This window comes from Cavia porcellus, unplaced genomic scaffold (genome assembly GCF_034190915.1).
Source record: "Cavia porcellus strain 051 isolate PalLab524CR breed Dunkin Hartley unplaced genomic scaffold, mCavPor4.1 scaffold_30, whole genome shotgun sequence".
Classification (NCBI taxonomy): domain Eukaryota; kingdom Metazoa; phylum Chordata; class Mammalia; order Rodentia; family Caviidae; genus Cavia; species Cavia porcellus.
In genome coordinates this window covers 32,595,083-32,618,393 of record NW_026947513.1, presented here as the reverse complement: position 1 = coordinate 32,618,393, position 23,311 = coordinate 32,595,083, and the positions used below count along the sequence as shown (strand labels likewise).

The 23,311-nt window shown below is 38.5% G+C and overlaps 3 protein-coding genes across 8 annotated transcripts in view; 2 read left to right on the top strand and 1 right to left on the bottom strand.

Annotated features, from left to right (window-relative positions):
• The window catches only part of Ppat (phosphoribosyl pyrophosphate amidotransferase), a 31,324-nt gene extending 25,890 nt beyond the window's left edge, over nt 1-5,434 (top strand). For both annotated transcript variants that reach the window (XM_003471677.5, XM_063240505.1), the window contains exons 10-11: nt 1,699-1,819; nt 2,884-5,434. In XM_003471677.5, the coding sequence (XP_003471725.1) occupies nt 1,699-1,819; nt 2,884-3,080 (318 nt within the window). In that variant the 3' untranslated portion in view covers nt 3,081-5,434. The remainder of the gene's footprint in view (nt 1-1,698; nt 1,820-2,883) is intronic.
• Cracd (capping protein inhibiting regulator of actin dynamics) overlaps nt 1-23,311 on the bottom strand; it is a 357,802-nt gene that overhangs the window by 18,035 nt on the left and 316,456 nt on the right. The gene's annotated exons all lie outside the window — the stretch shown is intronic.
• Nucleotides 16,634-23,311, top strand: part of Aasdh (aminoadipate-semialdehyde dehydrogenase) — a 33,051-nt gene continuing 26,373 nt past the window's right edge. Inside the window, exons 1-4 of one of the 5 annotated variants that reach the window (XR_010044657.1) lie at nt 16,634-16,675; nt 19,229-19,325; nt 19,665-19,932; nt 21,079-21,199. Coding sequence is in view for 3 of the 5 variants with exons in the window: in XM_013154327.2 (XP_013009781.1) it covers nt 19,703-19,932; nt 21,079-21,199 (351 nt within the window). In the remaining 2 variants the exon portion in view is untranslated. Of the gene's footprint in view, nt 16,676-19,228; nt 19,326-19,664; nt 19,951-21,078; nt 21,200-23,311 lie in introns of those variants that run through there. The other 4 variants (XM_013154327.2, XM_005004509.3, XM_063240503.1 and 1 more) reach the window with 4 other exon arrangements.

The window sequence follows — 23,311 nt, the reverse complement described above, 5'->3', positions numbered from 1 at the left end:
CATAAAAATTGCACTTTAGTACACAGGATGGATAGTTCAATATAATAGACTAACTTTTCATACTAGATTGTTTATGTGTATATTTGCTGCTCATGTGTACACATTAGATCATTTTATGAAAAACTAACAATTTGGAGAACATGGAATAACCACTGTTAGACTATATACTAATTTAATCCTAAAAAAAGTTAAATCTTTTTTTTTTTTTGGACCAGGGATCGACCTCACAACCTAGTGCTTGCAAGGCAGATGCCTATGCCACTAAGCTAAATCTTGAGCTAGTATTGCGATTTTTTTAAAAACTAAAGGTTTTCAGTACCATTGTGTTGAGCAAGTCCGTTGGCATCATTTTCCCACATGAACTATTTTAATGTGTAAAGATACTCATCAGTGGGTTCACCCCATTATCTGTCTGCCCCCCTGCCCACCATCCCACACACACCCACATCCTTACTAAGTTGCCTATTCAGGGCTTAAAATATGTAATTCTCCTATAACCAAACCCGTGATATGCTGAGGTATGACTGTATTAAGTTACATTTTTAAATTTAAAAGCTTATTCTAACTAAATATTTGAGTAGTTTGAATTACAGAAGTGAGATGCCATTTGCTATGAATAGTTGAGCAAATCTAAAAAGAAAATCCAATATAGGAGAAAGTAAGATATCAAACAATAAGACAGTCTGTTTAGAATATTTAAAAGACAATTAAGATTATGATTTTCCAGCCTTGATTAATTCCAGCCTGATTATGATAATTACCTTGCAAACCTAAAATTATGTAATAGAAACAAAAACATGAAATAAATTTAGGATCTGTTATAAACCATAAAGAACCTGGAAATGGGTTCAGTCTGTGATAAAAGTTTACTAAAGTGATAGCTCAGTGTGATGAAACATGATGATGATGATGTAAAAACTACACAAAGGCTACATAACAAGAGCAGATCTTTTCTTTTGTGAGAAAGTTTTAAAAGTACATGTGCCCACTGATTATAGCCATGTATATAGACCTGCCATAAGGTAAAAAGTAATAATAGACAAAACTAATTCTATTAGGGTAGTGAAATTTTGTTACAACCTGGTAGCTCATATGGCATCTTTCTTTCTAATATGATAAAGTAAGAAGGTAGCATCTTTCAGATCTTACAAGAGAAAAATGGAAGTGGCACTGGGAATATAAAGCCATTAAATGAAACGTCAGTGATCTGAGGAAACAAAAGTATCTGTAGCCAGTCTTATGCCTTTTTTTTTTTTTTTTTTTTTTTTTTTTTTTTTTTTTGTGCCAGGATCAAATTTATGACCTTGCACATGCCAGGCAGGTACTTGTGCCACTGAGCTAAATCCCTGGGCCAGGAAGAAAAAATATCTGTTGTTATTAGTGAAACAAATTCTGTTGTCTACTTTGTTTTTTTACATTTTATTGTTTTTTGTTCTTTTTGAAACAGAATTTTACTGTGCATTTCAGGTGGGTTTGAACTCAGTTTGTAGTCCACGCTGGACTCAGGGATCCTCCTGCCTCAGCCTCTTGTATGCTGAGGTTACAGGCATGTGCCACCATGCCCGACTGTAGTATACTTGTTTTAACCATACTCTGTTCAACAGTACATTCTCTGGAACAGTCTTAGATTGTATTTGACAGTGAAAAAATACTGATAATTATTCTTACTGTGATTATGTGAAACAATTTCTTTCCAAGGTGCACATTCGAGTGGCTTCACCACCAATCAGATATCCGTGCTTCATGGGAATAAACATTCCCACAAAAGAAGAGCTCATTGCCAATAAACCAGAGTTTGCTCATCTTGCAGAATATCTTGGTGAGTATTCATATTTCTATAGACTTTATCCTCAACTGCTTATTAACAAAACGTCCCAAGCCTGTCAGCCTTTAAGAAAAAGTGGTGTGGGCTCGTCTCATCCAGTATGCTGAGCAGGCAGCGAGCACTGGTCTGAAGAGCAGGTGTGGGGGGCAAGTGGACTCCAGAGTAAAGACTGCTGGAGAGCAAGGGCAGAGAAAGGAGAAAGGGCTTCTAGGAAGAGCACACGGCAGTCGGGGCCCAAGAAAAACAAAATCAGGTTTATTATAGATGCTAATAAGATAATTTGGATATGATATAGATTAAAAAGTCAAGTGCTTGGGTAATCTTATCTCCAAGAATGAGACTCATACATCCAAACTATCTTGGGTAAGACCTTTACCTTTCAAAGTCAGAGGATATGTAAACTATTTAGTATCATAGGATGTTCTGTTTATTGTACTTTGTTGTATCTGTGGCTTGCATTTTATTTGACTGTTCATGTCTGTGCCTTACCATTTAAATGTTATAACTATCATCCCCATAGGTATCGTACTGTTAGCAGCCTCTCTGCCCGGAACTCTGCTATATATGTTCTCTTTATTATAATAGTCCCCACTTTATAAAGGAAGGACTTAAGTAAATTAGGTTAAGCTTAAATGTAAGACCCAATGTTTGTCTTTAAAATTGTTTTCTCAAGCCAGGCATGGTGATCCATATCTATAATCTCTGCATTTGGGAGGTAAAGGCAGAGGATCTCAAGTTCAAGGCCCACCTAGGCTACATTGTGAAACCTTGACACCCCCCCCCCCCAAAAAAAACCCCTGTGTCAGTCAAGAAAGTTACTCTTTAAGCCTTCTAGAATTGAAGCATCTTTTGTTTTCAGTTGTTATCTGCTATTTAAAATTTTTAAATCTGAATTTTCTTGATATTTCTGTCTATCTGCCTTTGTCTTTTAGTAAATGCTAAAGAGAAAGTTGTGTACTGACTTAAATTATGCTATTTATAATTATTGAAGCACTTCTTCTTTTCTAAAGGAAATCAAAAACTTTTGATGTTTTTTTTTTTGCTCTTTCCTCCTATAGGAGCCAACAGTGTTGTGTATCTGTCAGTAGAAGGACTGGTTTCATCTGTACAACAAGAGATAATATTTAAAAAACGGAAAGTGAAAAAACATGATAATATGATTCAGCAAAATGGAAATGGCCTGGAGTGTTTTGTAAATAATGGTCACTGTACAGCTTGTCTCACAGGAAACTACCCTGTAGACCTGGAATGGTAACTGGCCGGGTCAGATGATGTCTCTCAGGATAGAAAGTTGGTCAAGAAATAGTTGTACATTATCTGTTCGCTTAGTAGGCAAAACATAAAATATCACATGCTTATGTTTATTTACTGTTACAGCTTTGAGATTTTTTTTTCTGTTAAGGGGACCAAATACTATAATTGAACCTTTGTCATTACATATAATACAACATGTGGTGTTCTTTTTGTTTTGTTTTAATTGCATTGACTAGCCTTATTCATGAGGTCAGAGAAGGCAGGTGTTAAGTGCTGTTTAGCAAGTGTGTTAAAGGATTCGGTTTTGAAGTTAAAGCCATCTAGCAGGTGTGATGCAAAAAAGGCAAGTTGAGTTAATATAACATTTCATGCAAAGTTGGAATTAATTCAGCCCCACATGTGTCTGGCCGCTATCTTTCAGGCTGTAGTTTTGGCCTTGGCTTCCCTGTCTGTCCTCCATATTTTTTTAATGGTATTAAGAATGGAATGCACTGGGTGTTGAACTAAACCCCAACATCCTACCACCACCTTTTAAGGCAGTCTCCTTAAGCTCCCCAAGCTGGCCTCTCTCAAATTTGTGGTACCCTTGCCTCATCCTCCCTAGTAACAGGGTTATAGGCATGTTTCTGGACAGTAAGTTAAAAGATAGACAACTCTTTAAAAGAAAAAAAAAGCATCTTTTTGTTCCTCAGCATACCCATCTGTGCAATGAGGTGCACTGTTAAGGAAAATAAGCATATGAAAGTGTCATGTACCTCTAAATTTTGAGGTAGTACATGATCATTAGTTTTTTGGAAATGAGTGTACAGTTGAAATTTCATTATGATGGGGGACGATCTAGAGTTTAGCAGATCCTTGCCATCTCTTTTTGAGATGCTCCAATAATGGTTGTAAAAATAAGTCTGGCCAGGCATGATGGTGCATGCCTGTAATCCCAGCACCCGGAAAGTTGAGGTAGGAGGATAATAGTGAGTTGAAGGCCAGCCTTCAACTTATGGGCTACATAAACCCTGTCTCAAAAAAAGTCTGCTCAAGTTTTTTCTACATTTGGTTAGAAAATGTGAACTAAAGTATTTACAAATGACTTAGGATATTTGAAATAAAAACAGTTTCTTAAAATTGTTTCAAACCTATTATCCTTAATCAAGTGCTTGATCATTTGTAGTCATAAATCCTTATAAATGTATATACACATTCTTCTGATTGAGATGAAGTGATCATACAAAACAGTAGGGGCCGATTTTCTTTGAGGAGTAAGGAGACAACTACTTTTTCAGAATGAAAATGCCCTTATTCAAGTTACTGATCTTTGCTTCTTTTTTTTCTTCTCTTTTTTTTTGGTGCCAGGGATCGAAACTCACGACCTTGCGCTTGCCAGGAGGCACTTACACCACTGGGCTAAATCCCCAGCCCTTAGAGAATGCCCTTATTCAAGCATCGACTTAAAATTTTTTTCTATTTTGTTTTATTAGGAGCTAGTGAATTTTTTTAAGGTTTGTTCTGTTTTGTTTTTGTAATTCAGATTTAGTACATGGGGTTGCTTTGTCAACAAACTCCTGTTTCTGTAAGATTTTTTGAAGCCTAAAGTATTTGTCTGTATGTCATACTACTACAGTTTGATGTATATAGTATGCAAATGCAATTAGAAATTTACTATTTATGAGTGAAGTTATTCATCCGTATTTTGTATGCAGTCTCATGATTATTTTATGGCAGGTCAAAATAAAATGTTGGTAGTTCTTTAAGTTCATGTATAGCAATGGCTAGGATGACCCTATGACAGAGGCACAGGCAGACTGGCATTTGAAAGCCCTGGGACTATGTCAGTGTGTGTGTGTGTGTGTGTGTGTGTGTGTGTGTGTGTGTGTGGCCTCTTGTCTTAAATGAATTCTTCTCCATGGCAGCATGGAGGAGGTAAGGCCTGTGGGTCGATTTGAAATGGTATTACTTATATTTGATTTTTTAAAAGCAAGAGACTCAGGGAAAGTATTAAACCAAAATATCTGATTTGAGTTTTATGTTTTCCTTAATTTTGATTTTGTTTTATTGGGACACTTTTGTAAAAGAAAATGCTCTTATGGTTTGATAATTCTACACATTTAATATTTCTCTGTTGTCCTTCACAAGATTCTGAAGTTTGCATTATTATATTATTTTTTTTACCAATTTAGTTTCAAGTGTTGTCTAACTGCTTTAAATTTATATGAGTATTGTAAACTACACAGAAAAGGAAATATGTTTTCACAGGATGTATGTTGTGAACTAAAGCCTCCCTTTTTTTGTGACCTCTTTGTGATCCCTTGGTGACAAATATATGTAATGAGTGTGTGTGTGCACGCGCACGCTTTTTAAAAAGTCTTATCTAGTGCATTTATGGTAAAGAGAATGAAGACAACATTGAGGCTCCATTTTTTGGCATCAGCCAGTCAGATCTTATTTCTCTGATCCAGGCATTTCAATAAATAGGTCATCACTTAGGAGCCTGGCCAAATTTCTGGTTAAGTAGAAGAGAAACATAAAGTAAACAGAAAATGCAATGCTTAAAGCACTGTTGTAGGAGACGTTCTTTGGAAAGACTTGGGGAATGAGGTTTACATTCTCAAAGTGTTTATATATTAAGAAAGTGCTTTGAAAAATCAAAATAGTTAAATAGATACATAAACTGCAGCACCCAGACAATGGGATATTATTCTGTGCTAAAAAGACATACATTATTAAGTTATGAAATGACACCCTGGGTGTGGTGGCACACGCCTATAATCCCAGTGTTTGGGAGGCTGAGGCAGGAGGATTGTTGCCAGTTCCAGGCCAGCCTGGGCTGCCAAGTGAGTTCAAGGCCAGCCTGAAATGCAAAGTGATACCCTGTCTCAGAAATCCCCACCAAAAAAGTTAGGAACTGACAAGAAATTTTAATGCATATGAGTAAAGAAAAGAAGCCAGTCTGAAAATACTACATATACTGTGTGATCCCAGATATGCAACAGTCCAGAAAAACCAAGAGGACAATAAAAAGAGATGAGGTTGCCAGAGGTCAGTAGGATAGGAAGGGTGATTTGGTGGGACACAGGGATTTTAGGCCAGTGAAACTGTGCTCTGCCCAACACTACTATGTGGCACTGGTACAAATGTGCAACCCTAGCAAGAATGCTGAGAGTGGGGAATGTGGGGGCAGAGGCACAGCGGGGGTGAGACAGTATGTTTGAGTGTAAGAGATTCCTTAAGGTAGCTTAGTATTACTGTAACCTGTTACTAAGAATCTGTGTGGGAATTAGCCTCAATTTTGTTAGGAATTCTAACACTTGTTCAAACAAAGTTTATTTTAGAAATGGCTGTGAGGGTGCACATCTGTAAGTCCAATCAGTACTCAGGGCTGAGGCAGGAGAATTGCTGCAAATTCAAGGCCAGCCAGCATGAAGCTACTTAGTAAGATCCTATTGCAGCCTCCCCCTATAATAAGCAAATATATAAATGGAAGTTACTGTTCTTTGCACTGTATTTAAATATTCTTTTCTGTTAATCTGTGTTTTCAGTAATTCATACTTTGGCATTCCCACTTAAGTCATTTCTTCTTTTCACCTCTGGAATCTAGCAAATATGCTTCAACAGGTAAATAATGCACTTAAACATTTAAATGTTACTTCAAAGTCTTGCCCTAGAGCAGTGGTGGCAAACCTATGGCACAGGTGCTAATGTGTGAGTTGTTTTTTCTAAACTATAAGCTCAGTATTCAGGTTTAACTGCAGTATTGGCATTTAGCAATAAGTGAGATTTGAGTTCAGTTTGAGCACATGTCTCTAAAAAGTTCACCACCACTGTCCTAGAGCCTGTAGCATACAGCTTTCTAATTGGTTTTGAGTAGAACTAGTCAATTCCTCTAAGAAAGCTTCCAGTGTGTTCTTAAAGAGGTCAGCCTGAGTACCCAGTCTTCTCTTCAGAAAAATCCATCTGCTTTTTGGATATTTTACAGTAAACAATACAAGTTTGATTTTTTTGTTTGTTTACAGAAATTGTTTTCTCATATAGCTGGGATTTTGTTGGAAGGCAGGAACCAGTGTTAAAACCTTGGGATTACAGGTTATACCATAGTGCTGAATTCCCTGCACTTTCAGAAAATGGGAAGTGGCTACACAAAGATCCCTAGTACTCTTCCTCAATTATGCTTCTATGAAAACCACTTGTTTGGCTGTAGCATTGACTTATGGCTGGCTATTAGGCAATAGGATGGTGCAATAATTAGTTTTTTGTATCAGTTTAACTAGGCTGTGGTGTTCAGTTGCTGATTCAAATGCCAATCTGTGGTTTGCTGTGAAAATATTTTTTAGAAGTGATTAGTGTTTTAGTCAGTAGCCATTCAAGTGAAATAAATTGCCCTCTGTAATATAAGTGGCTTCATCCAGCAGTCAAGTCAGGCCTTAAAAGCGGACTGGGAGAGGCTGGCTTCTTTTAAGACTGGATCATAGGAATTCTACCTGAGTTTTCCAGCCTGCTGACCTGCCATTTCTAGCCCACTGCCCTGTCCTATAGATTTTAGACATATCAGTCCCCACAAACGTGTGGGTCAATTTCTTTGTTTTTTTCTACATACTTAGATAACACTGATTGTATGTGTCTGGAGAATCTCTTGCAGTACAGGTTCACGCTCTTGCAAACCACTTCCCTTGCTTTATCCCTCCTTTTTTATTTTATTGTTTTGGTGCAGTACTGAGAATTGAACCTCAGGGCTTACACTTGCTAGGCATTCTACCATTGAGCTACATTCTTGGGCCTTGTTATTTTTTTTTTAAAGAGGATAAAAGCAAGTAAAGTAAAACAATAAAACCAATCAAAACAAACCAGTGTAAGTGACCCAGGACTTCAAAACATTACAAAATCAACAGTAGTTACCATAATGCCTGTTGTCTTCAAAATAGCTACAGATACCTTCAGACATAGTAAAAATCAACAGAGTAGAAACAGTAAAGAGCAATGAATGCAATAAAGGACTTCAAAACAAGACAATAATAAATCCAAAATGGCTACCATAATATATTTTGCTACCTTTGAAATAGCTGTTCATACCAGCAGATATAACAAAATCAAAACAACAAAACCCAACAAAACAATGAAAATGATACAGGACTTCAACAAGACAATAGGGAATCAACAATGACTACCACTGTCAAAAGGAGATCGCACCTAGGTGCCGTACTGTGTACTGCCATTCTTTGAACAGACAATCAGACCACAGCAAGATCACTGAAGCACCACTAGCACCAAACTGTATTTCACCTCTTCCTATCATCACAGCCTGTGTTTCTCTGGATCAGCCAATTGTTTGCAGTGTGTGGGGAGGATTGGTACTTTGCCAGCCTCCATGCTGGAAGGGGCGCGGGTCTGCTGTCCCCACTTGTTCTCTCTCCCCGCAGTCTGCACATCGTGCTGACTCGGTGAAAGGCTTGGGTCTGGCTGTCCCCATGCCAGCACGCATGGCGCTGGTCCACAGATGGGGCTTGCTACTTGGTGAGGCCTTGTTCTCCCCCTCCCACCCTGTGGTCTGTAAATGTCGCTGACTTATGGGGAAGGGCATGGCTCTCCCCACACTTAACAGTAGCCTGTGCATGGCACTGGTTTTGCGGGGAGGAGGCTTGCTTCTTGTTGGGCCTTGTTCTCTCCCCCCATAGTCCATGAATGGCCTATTTTTTCATTTTACTATCATTCCCAGCACAACATTCTTGCATAATCACCTACCAAAAACATGCCTGAATGAGCCCAACGACCAGTTTTTCTCTGTTGTACCCTTTTATCCCAACTTTCAGAGACAATTTGAGTGAGTTACCTTGACTGCAGAACAACTGTGCAAATTAGTTAAGTCATTTCCATATACTGATAGGCAGAGACTGGGCTATGCTGTTTGCTTCTTCCTTCATTTGGCTTTCAGTGATGCAGATAAAGCCAGCTGAAGTACTAGAATGTAATATTTTAGGCCAACTGACAAATTTCATTGGCTCACGTAGTGTTCTCTGTAAAAGACTGAAGCACGATGGGATGGCAGCGCCAGTCAGCTCCAGGAATGTCAGTGGGCTACCAGCCTTAAAGTAAGAGGTTATGACTCCCCAGGGCACAAAAGTTTACATATCAGAAGCCAAAGCAACAGCCTCCTTTACAATTCAAATGCTGCCTTCATTGAATTATGCAGACTGATGCTTTTGCATGTCATTCTGTATTCTGTAAAGATGCTTTCTTCCCTATCTGGCTAGCCAGCTCAAGATACTCGTGTGGTATTCCCACTGTCCTCAGGAGTCCTGTTCCTCCAGCCACCCCCTTCACAGGATAAATTCTGGGAGAGGCCTTGAATCAAGGCCTTTGTCCATATATCATCACTTGGATCAGGGTTTGGACCCCTTGACTGCCCTGAACTTTGAATATGTCTTGATGTCTTTACTCTCGCTGTGGATTTCATTGTTGGTGGTAGACTGAAATTAACTTGCTGGGATTCCAAATCCATCTCAATGGGGTTACAAATACAGCTTTATGGATTGTAAGGAGAACTGGAAAAGGGATTATAATACTTGGAATACAGTATTATTTGGGCTACAATACCAACTGAAGTGTGTAGTATAAAACCAACTAATAGGAACCTTCTTTTGGAATAGAGTCATGAATTTTCAAAGTTATGGTCAAGAAATATCTTTGATAGGAAACAGTGACTAGCACCAAATTGTGCTACTAGTAGGTGGCTGGATGAAGAGAAGCAGGGAAATGAAAAAGTGCAGGTATTTGTGTGCAAGAGGACTTTCACTACTTGCAGTTGCAACACAAGTGGAAGGGAATGGGAGAAACTCAGGGCAAAGTCAGCTCCCTGTTGCTATCAGTGTCCCACGGCCCAGATCTCAGGGGAGCCTAGTGGCGAGTGATAGGTACTGTTGCTGTGCCTAGGGAAGCTACTAACTTTTAAGTGTAAAATTGACAAAAGAACTGCAAATGGCCTGGAAATGGCCTGCAAATGACAGGCCCTATCATCCAGAAGCAGCATCTTCTGTTAATTTGTCAGAATGATGAACACAAAGGGGAAGAGAGACACCCGGTATATGTTCTCTTTCAGAAAACGTAGTTGTGTTCCTTTGGCCACATGTGCAAATCCACAAAAAGGATGACATCGTAGAAATCAAGGGAACAGGTGCTGTTCTAAAAGGAATGCCACACAGACGTTACCATGGCAAAACTGGGACAGTCTAAGTGTGCTGTTGGCTTTGTTGGAAGCAAGCAAGTTAAGAAATGGCAAGATTCTTGCAAGGGATTTAACATGGGTAGCATATTACACACAGACCAAAGACAACTTCTGACATCCGTCAAGGAAAAGGACCAGAAAAGCCAAGAGGTACATGATTTCAGCTGAAGTGCCAGCACACCCCACTCAGAAGTGTGCTTTATGAGGACCAATAGGAAGGAGCCTGAGCTCCTAGAAACCTGCTTCCTTGAGTTCTCGCATAAGCTGGGATGGGGCTCTGCTGTTTGGTAGCTAAGATGCTCTTGGTCCTGTGTTCTACACCTTGTACTACTTAAAAACGAAAGTAGGTCCTTGGAATTGTAAAGATTAGGAGTGTGGTGCCCTCACCTCGGAGAGATACTTTAAAGCAGATTCTCCTTTAACCCAGTTGTGTCACGCCTGTCTCATACTTAGTGTGTTTTTCGTGCTGAAAGATATGTAAACACTTGGCCAGATATTTATGAAATTCTTATATTGCCTTGAAAAAAGTCACTCTGTCAACAGGGAAAGAGATGTAGGAAAATGGGAAGGCAAGCTATCGCCCTGGGGTCAAATTGTTTAAAGCAAAATAATAATGAAAAAGAGCAGTCAGGGCTTCGTGTTCTTGGCATAATGCCTAACAAAAATTTGCAGGATAGTCCACCAGTGACAGCCCCTCCCGAAAGTATATTTCATTTGTGGGACAGGGATTAGAGCTCGCTGGATGAATTCTGAAGGACTTGAATGAAGAAAAAAACAGGAGGCCATGATGTTTAAGGTGTTTTCATTACATAGTCATAGGAAAAGAAGGGGATTTCAGCTGGAGATCCAGCTAACACTCAGGTGTGGAAACAAAGGTGTGCTATGCTGAAGACGTGCAGGCCTCTTCTGGCTACAGCTTGCAGTAACAGGCCTGGGAATGTGTGAGATAGAGGGAAGAGAACACTGGCCTGTGAGAGATCAGGGTGGATTATTCCCCGCCCCCCCCCATGATTAACTACCTTAACTAGGGATTCAGCTCACACTGCAAGCAGCCCTCTGAGTTGTGACTGCATGAGCAGCGAGCCTAGTCTTTATTCCCCTGCATGTTTTCCGTAGCATGCTCTAAATAGACAAAATCATTCATTCATTTAGTGTGTTGGATGCCGGCACCATCCACACCAGGCATGTGCCTGACAGCCTTGATACTAACTTGAGACAAGCTAGGCACATTTTGATTTGGATGAAGTCGCTTTTGTTCTGACCCTAAGTCTCCTGGCTCAAATCTGGAGAATCCACTGGTCTTCGTTCTGCCCAGGACCATTCTTCCCTATCAGTAAATCTCCAGTGAAAAGCATTCTGCAACCTGGATCTCCTGTCTTCTGTCTCAAGGCACCTGTATATCGACTAGGAGCTGTTGTTGTGGAACACTTATTTACTAAAGTGTCTGTTAAGATGCAGACAAGGCGTACCACTGAAGCTGCTGCTTCAACCTGGGATGTGTTGGAATGGTCTGGGTTACAAAGGTCAAAAAGTATTTTGAACATGTAGTCTATATTCATTTACTGCCTCTTCATATCTCCTGAAAATGACAGTTAAACCTTTTCTTGTTTTTTCTGGTAGTGCTGGGGATCAAACCCAGAATGTTTTGCATGATGGGCATGTTCTCTACCAATGAGCTGTACGCCTAACTCCTAATAATAAAGTGATGTTTAAATAGTAACTCCTCTAAGGGGGCTGGGGGTTTAGCTCAGCGGCATAAGCACCTGCCTTGCAAGCAGGCGGTTGTGAGTTTGATCCCCGGTACCGATAAAAAAATGAAAAAAAGTAACTCCTCCAAGGTACAGGGAAGAAAGATAGTAGGAATGAAGTGCTGGAATCAACAGCAAAGGGTTCAGCTCTTTGGGAGAGCTGAATTCTAAACCAGTCCTGAGTAAAGCCAATGGTTAATACTATTTGGCTTTTGGGTTTTTTTGATACCAGGGGTTGAACTCAAGACCTCTTGTTTACCAAGCAGGCACTGCTTAGCACTGCTTAGCACTTAGCACTGCTGAGCAAACCCCTACCCGACCCGGTCAATCCTATTTGTGTCACAGAACCCTCTGAAGAGCTCAGAAATGTTTCTGGATATAAGGGTGAAGAGACCAACTAAAAGGTTTTATAATTCATTTAGGAATGATTTATGTTCTTTTACAATCCATCAATTCCCTAGCCTAATTCTTTTTTTTGGTACTGGGGATCGAACATGTGACCTTGCACTTACCAGGCAAATGCTTATGTCACTGAGCTAAATCCCTAGCCTCCGTGGCCTAATTCTGAGAACTTTTGGCTCCTCAGGAGAGAGTAAAACAGTCTGTTGGAGGACATCAGGCATCTTAAAGGAGACAATTAAGTGCAAATAGTACTAAATTGAGACATCTTCCCCCACTTTTTTCCCACTTAATATTTAACAAACTTGCTGGTGGACTCAGATCTTTCAGTTTTTAACATTTTATTAGTTTTATGGTACTGGGGATGAACTCGGGTACAACGTATCAGGGTTTTCTAGATAAACACATCTAACCCAAGATATATAAATGTATACGAAATTATAAAATTATAAAATTGGCTTACCATGGTCAGCAAGAAAAGTGAGTTAGTAAAAGTGCAGAAGGTGCTTGCACACTGGAGACTGAGGATTCAGTCCAAGATCTGGAGCTCACTGCAGTGTTCCATGCAAGTCTATAACAGGAGGCTGGCCAATGGATCTCTAACAAAAGGCTGAGGAGTCTACATGGGAAGGCTGGAGGATCCAAGGCAGAAACTGAAAAGTCTGCACTAGAAGCCAGGAGATGACATCCTCACCAACGGCAAAGACTAGAGCTGCTTGAAAGAAACAAAGCCACACCATCCTTCCCCCTCCCTTTTATAGTGTGGCAATGAGCCATACTAGCGTGGGTCCTCCGTAACCGAGAGTATAGAATTGCTGAGCCAATTTAGCTAAGCCTCTAAACTTCTCATGTTGACACAAAATCAGTCAATCACTACAGGCACTATGCAATGGAAGAGACCAGCTCTCGTTGTGGTTTGTTTAAATGTCCCCCCAAAGCCTCATGCAGTCATGGAGGTGGCTGAATCTAGTGTTTCTGATTGGTTTGTTGTCTACTGCTAGGATTGGCGGTGTGAGTGGCTGTACTGCCCATGAGCTGGGAGCTGGCACACAATATAAGGGAGGGAAGGAGGCATGCTTTTTCCCTTTTTTACCCTGTTGCTTGTTCTCACCATGAATGGCTGCCCCTTACACATGCCACCCTGCCTTGGAGCCAGCTGAGTAGGGACTGAACCCTCCAAAAACTGTAAGCCAGATAAACCTTTCCTTGCTTCACTTTGGGCGTCAGGTATTTTGTCTTAATAAAAGAAAAGTAACCAAGACAGCTCTTTTTTGAGACAGACTTGAACTTAGAATCCTCCTGCCTCAGCCTCCCCAAATATTGAGATTACAGGTGTGTGTCACCATGCTGGGGTCCAGCATTTATTTATTTATTTATTTATTTATTTATTTATTTATTTAGCTACCAGGAATTGAACTCATGACCTTATGCTTGCCAGGCAGGTGCTTATGCTGCTGAGCTAAATCCCTGGCTTCTATTACCTCAGATCTTTCTGGGGGGAGGGGTCCAGCTTTTAAATATCAGCTGATTATCCTATTTGTATGAAAGAACATAAAATCAGTAGAAGAAAAAGGACAAACTTAAGGGAAATAAGAAGGGAAAACTCTTTATAACGATTAGTATTAGAGTTTAAAGATGATCTTAAAGTAAGAGATCCCTCTGGCAGCAATTTATAGTCACTACTTGCCGAGCAAGAGTAAGTCCTGGAGGGGGGCCACTGAACAAGAAGCCCTGAACCAAGACTGTGGTACTACAGATGAGGATGACATTTTAGTGATGTAACTTACAGGTTCCTTATTAAACCAATTCAGAGCCTTTCAGCATAGGGTTTAGGAATCTGCAATAGCATGGAGGAAACAGAAACCTCACCATTCAACTATCTGATCTTTGACTAAGCATGTGTTGGAGGGAAAGAATTTATTCAACAAGTGGTGGTGGGAAAATGGTTCTGTTTGCAGAATAATGAAACTAGACCTGCATCATATATTAAAGTGGATCAAAGCTCTTAACATTAAAACAAACATTAACCTCCTGGAAGATAAAATATGTAAAACACTTGAAAACATAGGCATAGAAGTGGATTTTCTAAACAGAACTTCAGTTGCACAAGAAATAGCAAGAATCAATGAATGGGATCCTCAGACTAAGAAGCTTTACAGCAAAACCATCACGGTGAAGATACAAGTCTACCCAGTGGGAATATTGTTTTGCCCACCATGACAACACTAATATCTAACATATAAGGAACTTTAAAAAACACCTAAAATTAAAGAACAAGTTAAGAAATAGGCAATAGGAACAGACAATTCACAGAGGAAGAAATATTAATGGTCAACAGATATATGAAAAATGTCCAACATCTCTGGCCATTAGAGAAATGCAAATTAAAACAACCCAAAAATTCTTAGTCTGGAGAGATTGGCAATCATTAGGAAATCAGTAACAAATGGTGGTGTGGCTGTGGTGAAAAAGGAGCCCTTCTGCACTGTTGATGGGAATGTAAACTTGTACAACCATTATGGAACTTAGTATGGAGATTTCACAAAGAACTGAAATTAGACAGTCATTCCATTTGACTCAGGTATCTCCTTCCTAGGTATCTTTCCATATGAGATTAAGCGATTCTATTACATCAGTACTTGCATACTGTTGTTTTAAACAACACTATTCATAATAGGTAAATCTTGGAAATCAGTCTGTATTCCTATCAACAGACGACCAGATAAAGAAAATGTGCGATATATATATATGTTCCATATAGCTGTAACAAATGACAAATTGGAGGACGATATGTAGGAAACTGGATGCACCTGGAAAATACAATGTTGAATGAAATAAAGCAGATACACAAGTGTAAATACTGTATGGTATCTCATTTGAATGTGTAAAAGCACCAAAAATGATACAGGATGCATAGAATTTGATAATGGTATAGACTTCTCACAATAAGGAAGTGGTTCAAGGGAACCAGAGTGAGGAGTGATGAGAAGGGGAAAGGAAAATACAGATACGCCATGAACAGGAACTTAATATCCCCAACTAATGTAAACACTGTAAGCCATAACATGAGCTAAGACAGTAACAAGTATGAAAAAAGGGTAGAGGAAAGTAGGGGAGGAAGAGAACAGAAATTTTAAAAGAAGCTCATGTATCCACTCCCAAGATGATTGTAAACTCCTGACTTGTGAACATGCACTAATAAAAATAATTTTTAAAAAAATACACCCCAAGCAATTCAGATGTAGCTTGGAGGCTTAGAGATTGGAAAGTGAAATGCATACTACGAGTTGTGAAAGAGGGGAAATTGAGGGCTTGCTAGGTAGGTGATTGTGTCATTCCTAACAGAAGCAGAGACAAGAGGCACATTTGGAGACTACCAAAAAAAGTAAGTTCATGTTTGAGCTTGGGAAAAGCGGAAAAACCGGAGTATTTCCTCCTCAAATTAGTGAAACAGTTTGTCACACACCTACAGTGACATCCTGTGCTTTTTCAGACGCCGTGGGTGTTGACCTGCCGTCATTCCTGCCAAGGAAAAAACAAAGTCCCGATTCTTGCCTTCCTACTATTTACTCACTTCAAAATACCACGATAACCTACATGTCTACTTCGGAAACAGACACTTCTATTCAAGCACACAGTTTAGCCTTGGGGGAACTCTATCGGAGACGCATTTTCTGCAAAGCTGCAGAATTTTTAGTTACTCTCGTTCCAGCTAAGATGAACGACAGGGACTTCATTACGACAGGGACTTCTTTTTAAGACACACCGCTACAGTCAAGGTCCCTAGCAGTCTTGAGCAGCTTCTCAGAAAATGTGACGAGTGCCAGTCACGCTATTTCACAGTGATTTCTTCACATTAGTCTGAGATGTTTTTATTCCCACTACCATGAATGACGGAACAGTGGCTCAAAATTCAACAATCATGTCCAGAGGTTTTGGAAAATATGAAAGGGTGCGGTCAGAGCCAGAGTCCTTGCTTTGGCTCTGACCGCACCAAGACGCAGTGGACCAGACCAAGTGTCTGGGTAAAAAACCGCCAACGAGGAAACGCAGAACTCCTCTCTCGGGGCAACTTTTCCCTATCGTGGGGCGGGGCGGGGAGCAGGAGGTCCGGCGTCGCGGGCGTGACGTCACGAGGCGACTGGGTAGGTTTACGGGACGCGTCGTGCGGCAAGAATGCTTTACGGCTTCCGCGTGGTTGCGACTCTTCTGCGACTAATGTGGACTGACAGTCGGAAGAAGGTCCGTAAGGTCGGACCTATCTCGGGGGTTCGTTTGTATAAGTCTCAGATGTGTGAGGTGTCTTACGGGGCCTGTGAGAGGGAGGTGGCTCACACAGGCTTGATGGAGGTCATGACCACTGCCTGGCATGTGGGGCCTGGCGGGCTGGGGTTGTGCAGAATTAACTGTGACCCGTGTCGTCTCTCTCGAGTCCCTCGCTTTTCTCCATTAGAATGGGCGCACACGTGCTTTGCCTACTTCCTACTGTGTTTCGAAGGGCAAGTAAAATTATTTTGGGGCTGGGGATTTAGCTCAGCGGCATAAGCGCCTGCCTTGCAAGCAGGCAGTCGTGAGTTCGATCCCTGGTACTGATAAAAAGGAAAAAGACAAAAAAAAAAAAAAATGCATTGCTATTAAACGTAGTTTCCTAATGTCAGGCGCAGATAGAAAAGGGAAAATAAAATCCCTGGGTTCCTTAACCATCTTTATAAAACCCAATAACCTGGGGTTAATCTCTAAAACAGTAGATTTTGTTGACGTAAGAACTCTAGTAACTAACAGCCCTCATAGTTGTAAAATATCAAATAACCTAAATTGGACACCATTGCATGTAAAACTTACTGGATTTTGTGTTTTCTTACAAGGTCACAAATGATTGGGCGTATAGTAAGTTGAGTTCATATACAGACAATATATATTTATGATTCACTGAATGAAAATGAAGACCTGAGGCAGGATCGGATTTTGCCACTGAGAAAAAAAGAGACATTAAACACAGGAAAACAATTATTGTATAGATACGTGTGGTTAATGTTATAATTTGTTGTAAAAATGGGATTTTCTTTTTGAGAAATTAGCCTGCTCTTCGATGTGAATTAATTTAAGAGTATAGTACTTAAATGAAAATGTTCTCTTGTAGAAAATTAACTATTGTAGAGATTTTTGCGTTCAAGAGAAAACCATCTTTACACATAGACTAAATTTTATAAGATCCCATAGTACTGCGGGGCACAGTGGTGCACGCCTGTAATCCCAGCACTTGGGAGGCTGAGGCAGGAGGATCATTGCAAATTCAAGACCAACATGGATTACAAAAGTGAGCCCAAGGCCAGCCTGAACTGCATAGTGAGACACTTTCTAAAAAAGATTTTTAAAAAAGAGCTTTAGTATAATACACTACCAAGTGTGTCAGTCTAGTAATCACATGCAGGAGAGGTAGTAGAATATGCACTGCACTAACTTCATCATGAAATAAATGCAGACCTCATAATTATAATGCATGCTGTGATCCTTATACTGTACTTAATAACCATTATTGTGCCTGAGGAAAGCTTTGAATTGTATCTTGTGTATCCAAAAAGATCTCAGAAGTGCTCATTAAAATATACTATAAGTACTAAAGTTATCTTACATTTTTAAGCTTCATGTATAGAAATGACAGGATATTTGCTTGTTTATTTTATTTGGTCCAGTTAATGTTAATACGACGTGTTTGAATCATCAAGGAAATCAGTTCAAATAAAAAGCTTCAATAAAAATTAGTAAAAAACTTGAATAATTAAAATAGACTACAGCCAAGTGTGGTGACACATGCCTGTAATCCCAACACTTGGGAGTCTGAGGCAAGAGGATTACCATGAGTCTGAGGCCACCCTGGGCTACATAGTTAAAGGCCAGCCAGAACTACATCCCTGTCAAGAAATGAAAAAATAATTAGTTAATAAAATGAAATAGGCTACTAGATAAAACTTATTTGCTCTGGAATATGGAAAATACAGTTCAGAGGAAGAAAGTAATATTTACCTTCAATAAGAACTATGAGTTTTGTATTCACTGATTCCTAATGCTTCATTGATAAAATACTTTTCAAATGTTTTTTTTCTTTTTTTGTTTTTTGGAGATAGGTTCTCTCTGTGTAGTGCAGGCTGGCTTTGAACTCACTGTGTAGCCCAGGCTGGTCTTAAACTCGTGGTGATTCCTCTGCCTCAGTCGCCCAGGTGCTGCAATTACAGATGTTTGCTACCATTCCTGGCCACCTATTTTTTTTTTTTTCTAATCTGCACCAAGAAGCCCAAAAAAACATTGTATTGATATACTATTTATTATGCTTCGATATTTGCAGTCTAAATTTTTTGCCAATTTAAAACACATGAACTAAAGAAAAGCTTATTACAAAAGTGACCTGTAAAATATATTAATGATAAGCTCTATTTTTGTATATATTAGTCTGAAACTGGACAGATATGGAGTGAAGGTGTTTTCTTTTTCTATCAAAGTTTGATTTTGCTTTTATGTAAGTTCAATTCCCATGGATATTTATCTCTTTATTTATTGGCACTGAAACTCATGACCTCACACTTGCCAGGCAGGCTCGTAAGCCATTGAACTAAATCCCCAGCCCTCCCACAAAAATTTAAAAGCAGACTTTCTTTACATTAGACATTTTGACATCATCGTGTAGGATTTTCATCACTCATTGCAGTCTGTAATGGTAACTGAAGAGAAATGAAAATTTTAAGTGAATTGTGCTTTAAACTTGCCTTAATTTAAAAAAAACTTTTTTTTGTTTTGCAGTGTGGTGGCACATGCCTGTAATCCCAGCAGTCAAGAGGCTGAGGCAGAAGGATCACTGCAAGTTCAAGGCCAGCCCTGGCCACATAGTGAGTTTGAGGTGTGCCTGGGATATATGATAGTGAGACCCTTTATCAAACCCTACCCCCCAAATATATATATATTTCCTTTTTATATTGTAGTCCATTGAAAAAGAAGTCTACATTTTGATCACCTATTATATCACTTCATTCTCATATTTTTTTCAAGCTTTGACCCAGGGTTAGTTTGACTTCATTAATTTTTAGCCTCGTTGTTCTCAACAGAGTTGCCATTGGCATTTTACAAATTCAGAACATCTTCAGTTATATATCTATATAGTTATTTGTATGAAGAATGATTATAGAGAAGCCCCACCGTGTTCCCTGAAGCTCCCCCTAACTTTTCTGTGTATGCCTAGAGTTCTCTGCAACTGATGTGTAGATCAGCTTCAGTGAAATGACTCTTCAAGAATTGATATATCAGGCTGCTTCTCTTTATTTGGACAAAACCGCTGTATGCTTTGATGAATGTAATAGTCAGCCTCCAATTTATTATACCTACATGACTGTGATTCGTGCTGCTTCCGAATTATCCCATTTCCTGCAATTACACTGTGATTTTCAAGGAATTCGGGAAATTGGGCTCTACTGCCAACCTGGGATCAACTTACCCTCGTGGATTTTAGGGTAATATTTATTAGTATTGTAAGTTTGTTTTTACTGTTGCCTAATTTATAATTTTAATACATGATATATTGCAGGTTATTGTTTATTATTGGATTTTTCTGTGCTTCTTAATTCTCAAGGAGTTCATACTGTCTTTAGTATTATTTTTAATCATTTAGATTAATTTGAGTATTAAGGAGACTAAAAGAGTTGTCTTACTAACACGTATCTCCAAAATATATAAGGGTGTTGTTTGTCAAAGAAAAAGAATGTACAATTTAAAATGATTTGTTGTTAGATCAAGAAAACAAGATTTCAGAAATAACATGTTTGTATTTTGTGCCCTGAGGCTGAAATTTTAGGCACTAAAAATGAATGAATGTATGAGAGTATTAGAACCCATTAGAAGACACTTACTGAAACAAATGTTTATAAAATACTTATCTTTTTAAATTATTTTAGTATATTATTATAGGGATTTCTGTTACAGAGCTTCACAGAAAATAAAAGATGCCAAAAAATTAGGATAGTTGAAGAAAAAAAAAAGTTGATATTCATCCCATAATACGTGTTTTAGTAGATGTAACTGTAAAGTAAAAAATGTTTCAAAATTTATTCAATCATTGACCCAAAAATTTACCTAGAATTTACCATAAGCAAAGATCTAGTGTCATTAACGTGTATGTACTTCAAAATACCTAAAATGTCTAAATTATATTTGATCAAATTCTTAAAGTAATTATTGCTACAAACAGAAATATAAAGGTGATTTCCTCTACCTTTTAAGGATCCTAATTTTGGTGAAGTACCTTTTCTGTAGTATACAGTTTCACTGTTAAGTTGTACATATATGTTTAGCTTCTTTTATGTTATTCTCCACAGACAGATGAAGGAAGGTTCTCATACCTGAGGAACGACCAGATAGCCAAGTATATTGTACTGTAATACATGAACTTTTAAAAAATCTTCTATTTCTGTGTTAATAAGAATTTAATGCAAAATTTTATAGTACTCAGAATGTTAAGAGCAACATGAAATAGTAATACCTCTAATCAAAAGTGAATCTGTAAAAACTTTAGGTAATTTTTTATGAATTAAACAATAAAGTGCATAGAAAAATAGAAAAACTCTTAAATGAGGATGCTGATTCTGTATTTATTTCTTTAGAATTCTCCAAGTTCCTGCTGCATATGCTCCTATTGATCCAGATTCACCACCATCATTATCAACACATTTTATTAAAAAGTGTGATCTACAGTATATTCTTGTTGAAAAAAAGCTAATTAATGTAAGTCTAGGTGTTTAAAATTACTTTGTGTGTAACATTATCTTTTATTTTTTAAGAGTTCCCTTCTCCTAGGCTTGATTTCTAAATTTACTAACTCTGGCAAGGTTTCTCAGAATTAGCACTATAGACATTTTGGATTGAGTAACTGTTACAAGAAGTGCTCTGTACATTACAGGATGCTTAGCAATCTAATGTCTCTGTCATCTTTCAGTCCTCATACACCTTTGAGAACCACTGCTCTGTCGCATGAAAGTGTCTTCTAGCCTAATAATGATGTCTGTGCATTTTTCTGAATTTCCTCTTCTTAAAGTATTTCCTAGACTGAAAATAAATTTATAATACATGAAACTTTTATCCATATATATATTGATGGCAACTACAGTGGGCAACAACATTAAAGAACTCTAACCAGGTTTACATTTTAAAAAATAGATCAGCATTAGATCAGATGTTTCTGGGAAACTACCCACATTATTATTATTTATTTTTAAGTGACTGTCAACCTAAAGATGTAGCTAAGAAATACTGCTTTAGGAGTAAGAATTAGTTTAGTGTTTTATGTCCAGCAAGTGATAGCCCATGTTTCATTTTTTTAAAAGTTGGTTGTCTATAAAATACTATTGTACCAAAGAGGAGAAGATTATAGAAGATACAGCCAGCTTACCTTGTTTTGGCTCATTTCCTTTAATGAGCCATTTGGGAGTAACTTAAACACATTTCAAGTTTATGTGTGTGTATAGCTAGTCTTAAGAACTTGAGATATATGGAGGGCTTCCTGAAGAATAATGGGTGTTAGAATTAGGTGTTAATTAGCTGAGTGTGATGTCACATGCCTGAGACAGGAGGATAGCCTGAAGTACATAGTGAGACTCTCAAAAAAACAAAAACAAAAAGGATTTATTTAGTAAATGTTTTTGAAATATCGCTACCTGACTAAGGCATTCCATTTTCCTCAAATTAGTTATCCCTTTGTTGCTGACAAGTAAGAAAATGGAATGTGTGGTGAAAAATATTATGAAGGATGTGGTTGGGTGTGTGAGAATTGTCAGTATCACTTTTTATGAATCCATGTAATAGGAATTGGGCACATGCAAAGCCCCATAGAAAGTCCTTTGTGTCCTATCCCATGATTTTGATGATGGTGTGCATATTTTTTCCTTCACTTACAAGAGATTCAGAAAGAAAAAAAGTATACAGAGTATTTAAGCATCTACTATATTTCAGGCACTTGCTAATATAGACCACAAATTGTCAACTGGAAACAGTTTTGCTTCCCAGGAGACATTTGTCAATATCTAGAGTTATTTTTGACTTTCATGGTGCAAATGGGGTGCTATTAGTATCAAGTAGGTAGAAATCAAAAATGCCGCTGAAAATCCAACTGTGCACAAGACAGCCCGCCACAAAGAGGTCCCAGAATGTCAGGAGTGTTAAGGTTGAAGAGCTCTACGAAAGATAAGAGACACTGTATTTGGGAAGACATTGGTATATGTAAGCCCCTCAGCTTTTTATGATTTAGTTAGAAAAAATTAATACTGTCGAACCTATAATATTTACATAGTGTGATATTGTCAAGTAAATATAACATGGTAGATACAGTACATTTGTAATGGAAAAGAATGATTTTGAGCTAGGCTCTAAGAATATGTAGTCCTTTTATAAATTTACATTTTTTAAATACTACAGGCCATACCATATTCCAACCCTAATATATAAAGAGATATAAATCCTAGACAAAAGGCACTACAGGCTTCTGGGTTTATATCTTTTTTTCTTGTTTTTCGTACTAATTAATTTTGTTGTTGTTTGTTTTGTCTCACTGTGTAGTTCAGGCTGGCTTATGGCATTCCTCCTGCCATGGCTTTCCTGTGTGCTGGGATTACAGGTGTGCACCAACATACCTGGTTTACATTAATTTCTTTAATGTGAAAATGTAGGTTGCTTCATTAAGCTGTTTTTTTAAATCGACCTTCAAGGATATACATATTCAAAAGAACATGTCTTTAAACATGTGCAGACTAAATTCATTGTAGCTTCATTAAACTTGCTTCTGTGTTGCTCCTATGTACCAAATCACCTGAGCCAGAGAACCCACAGTTTTCTTAGGTTTGC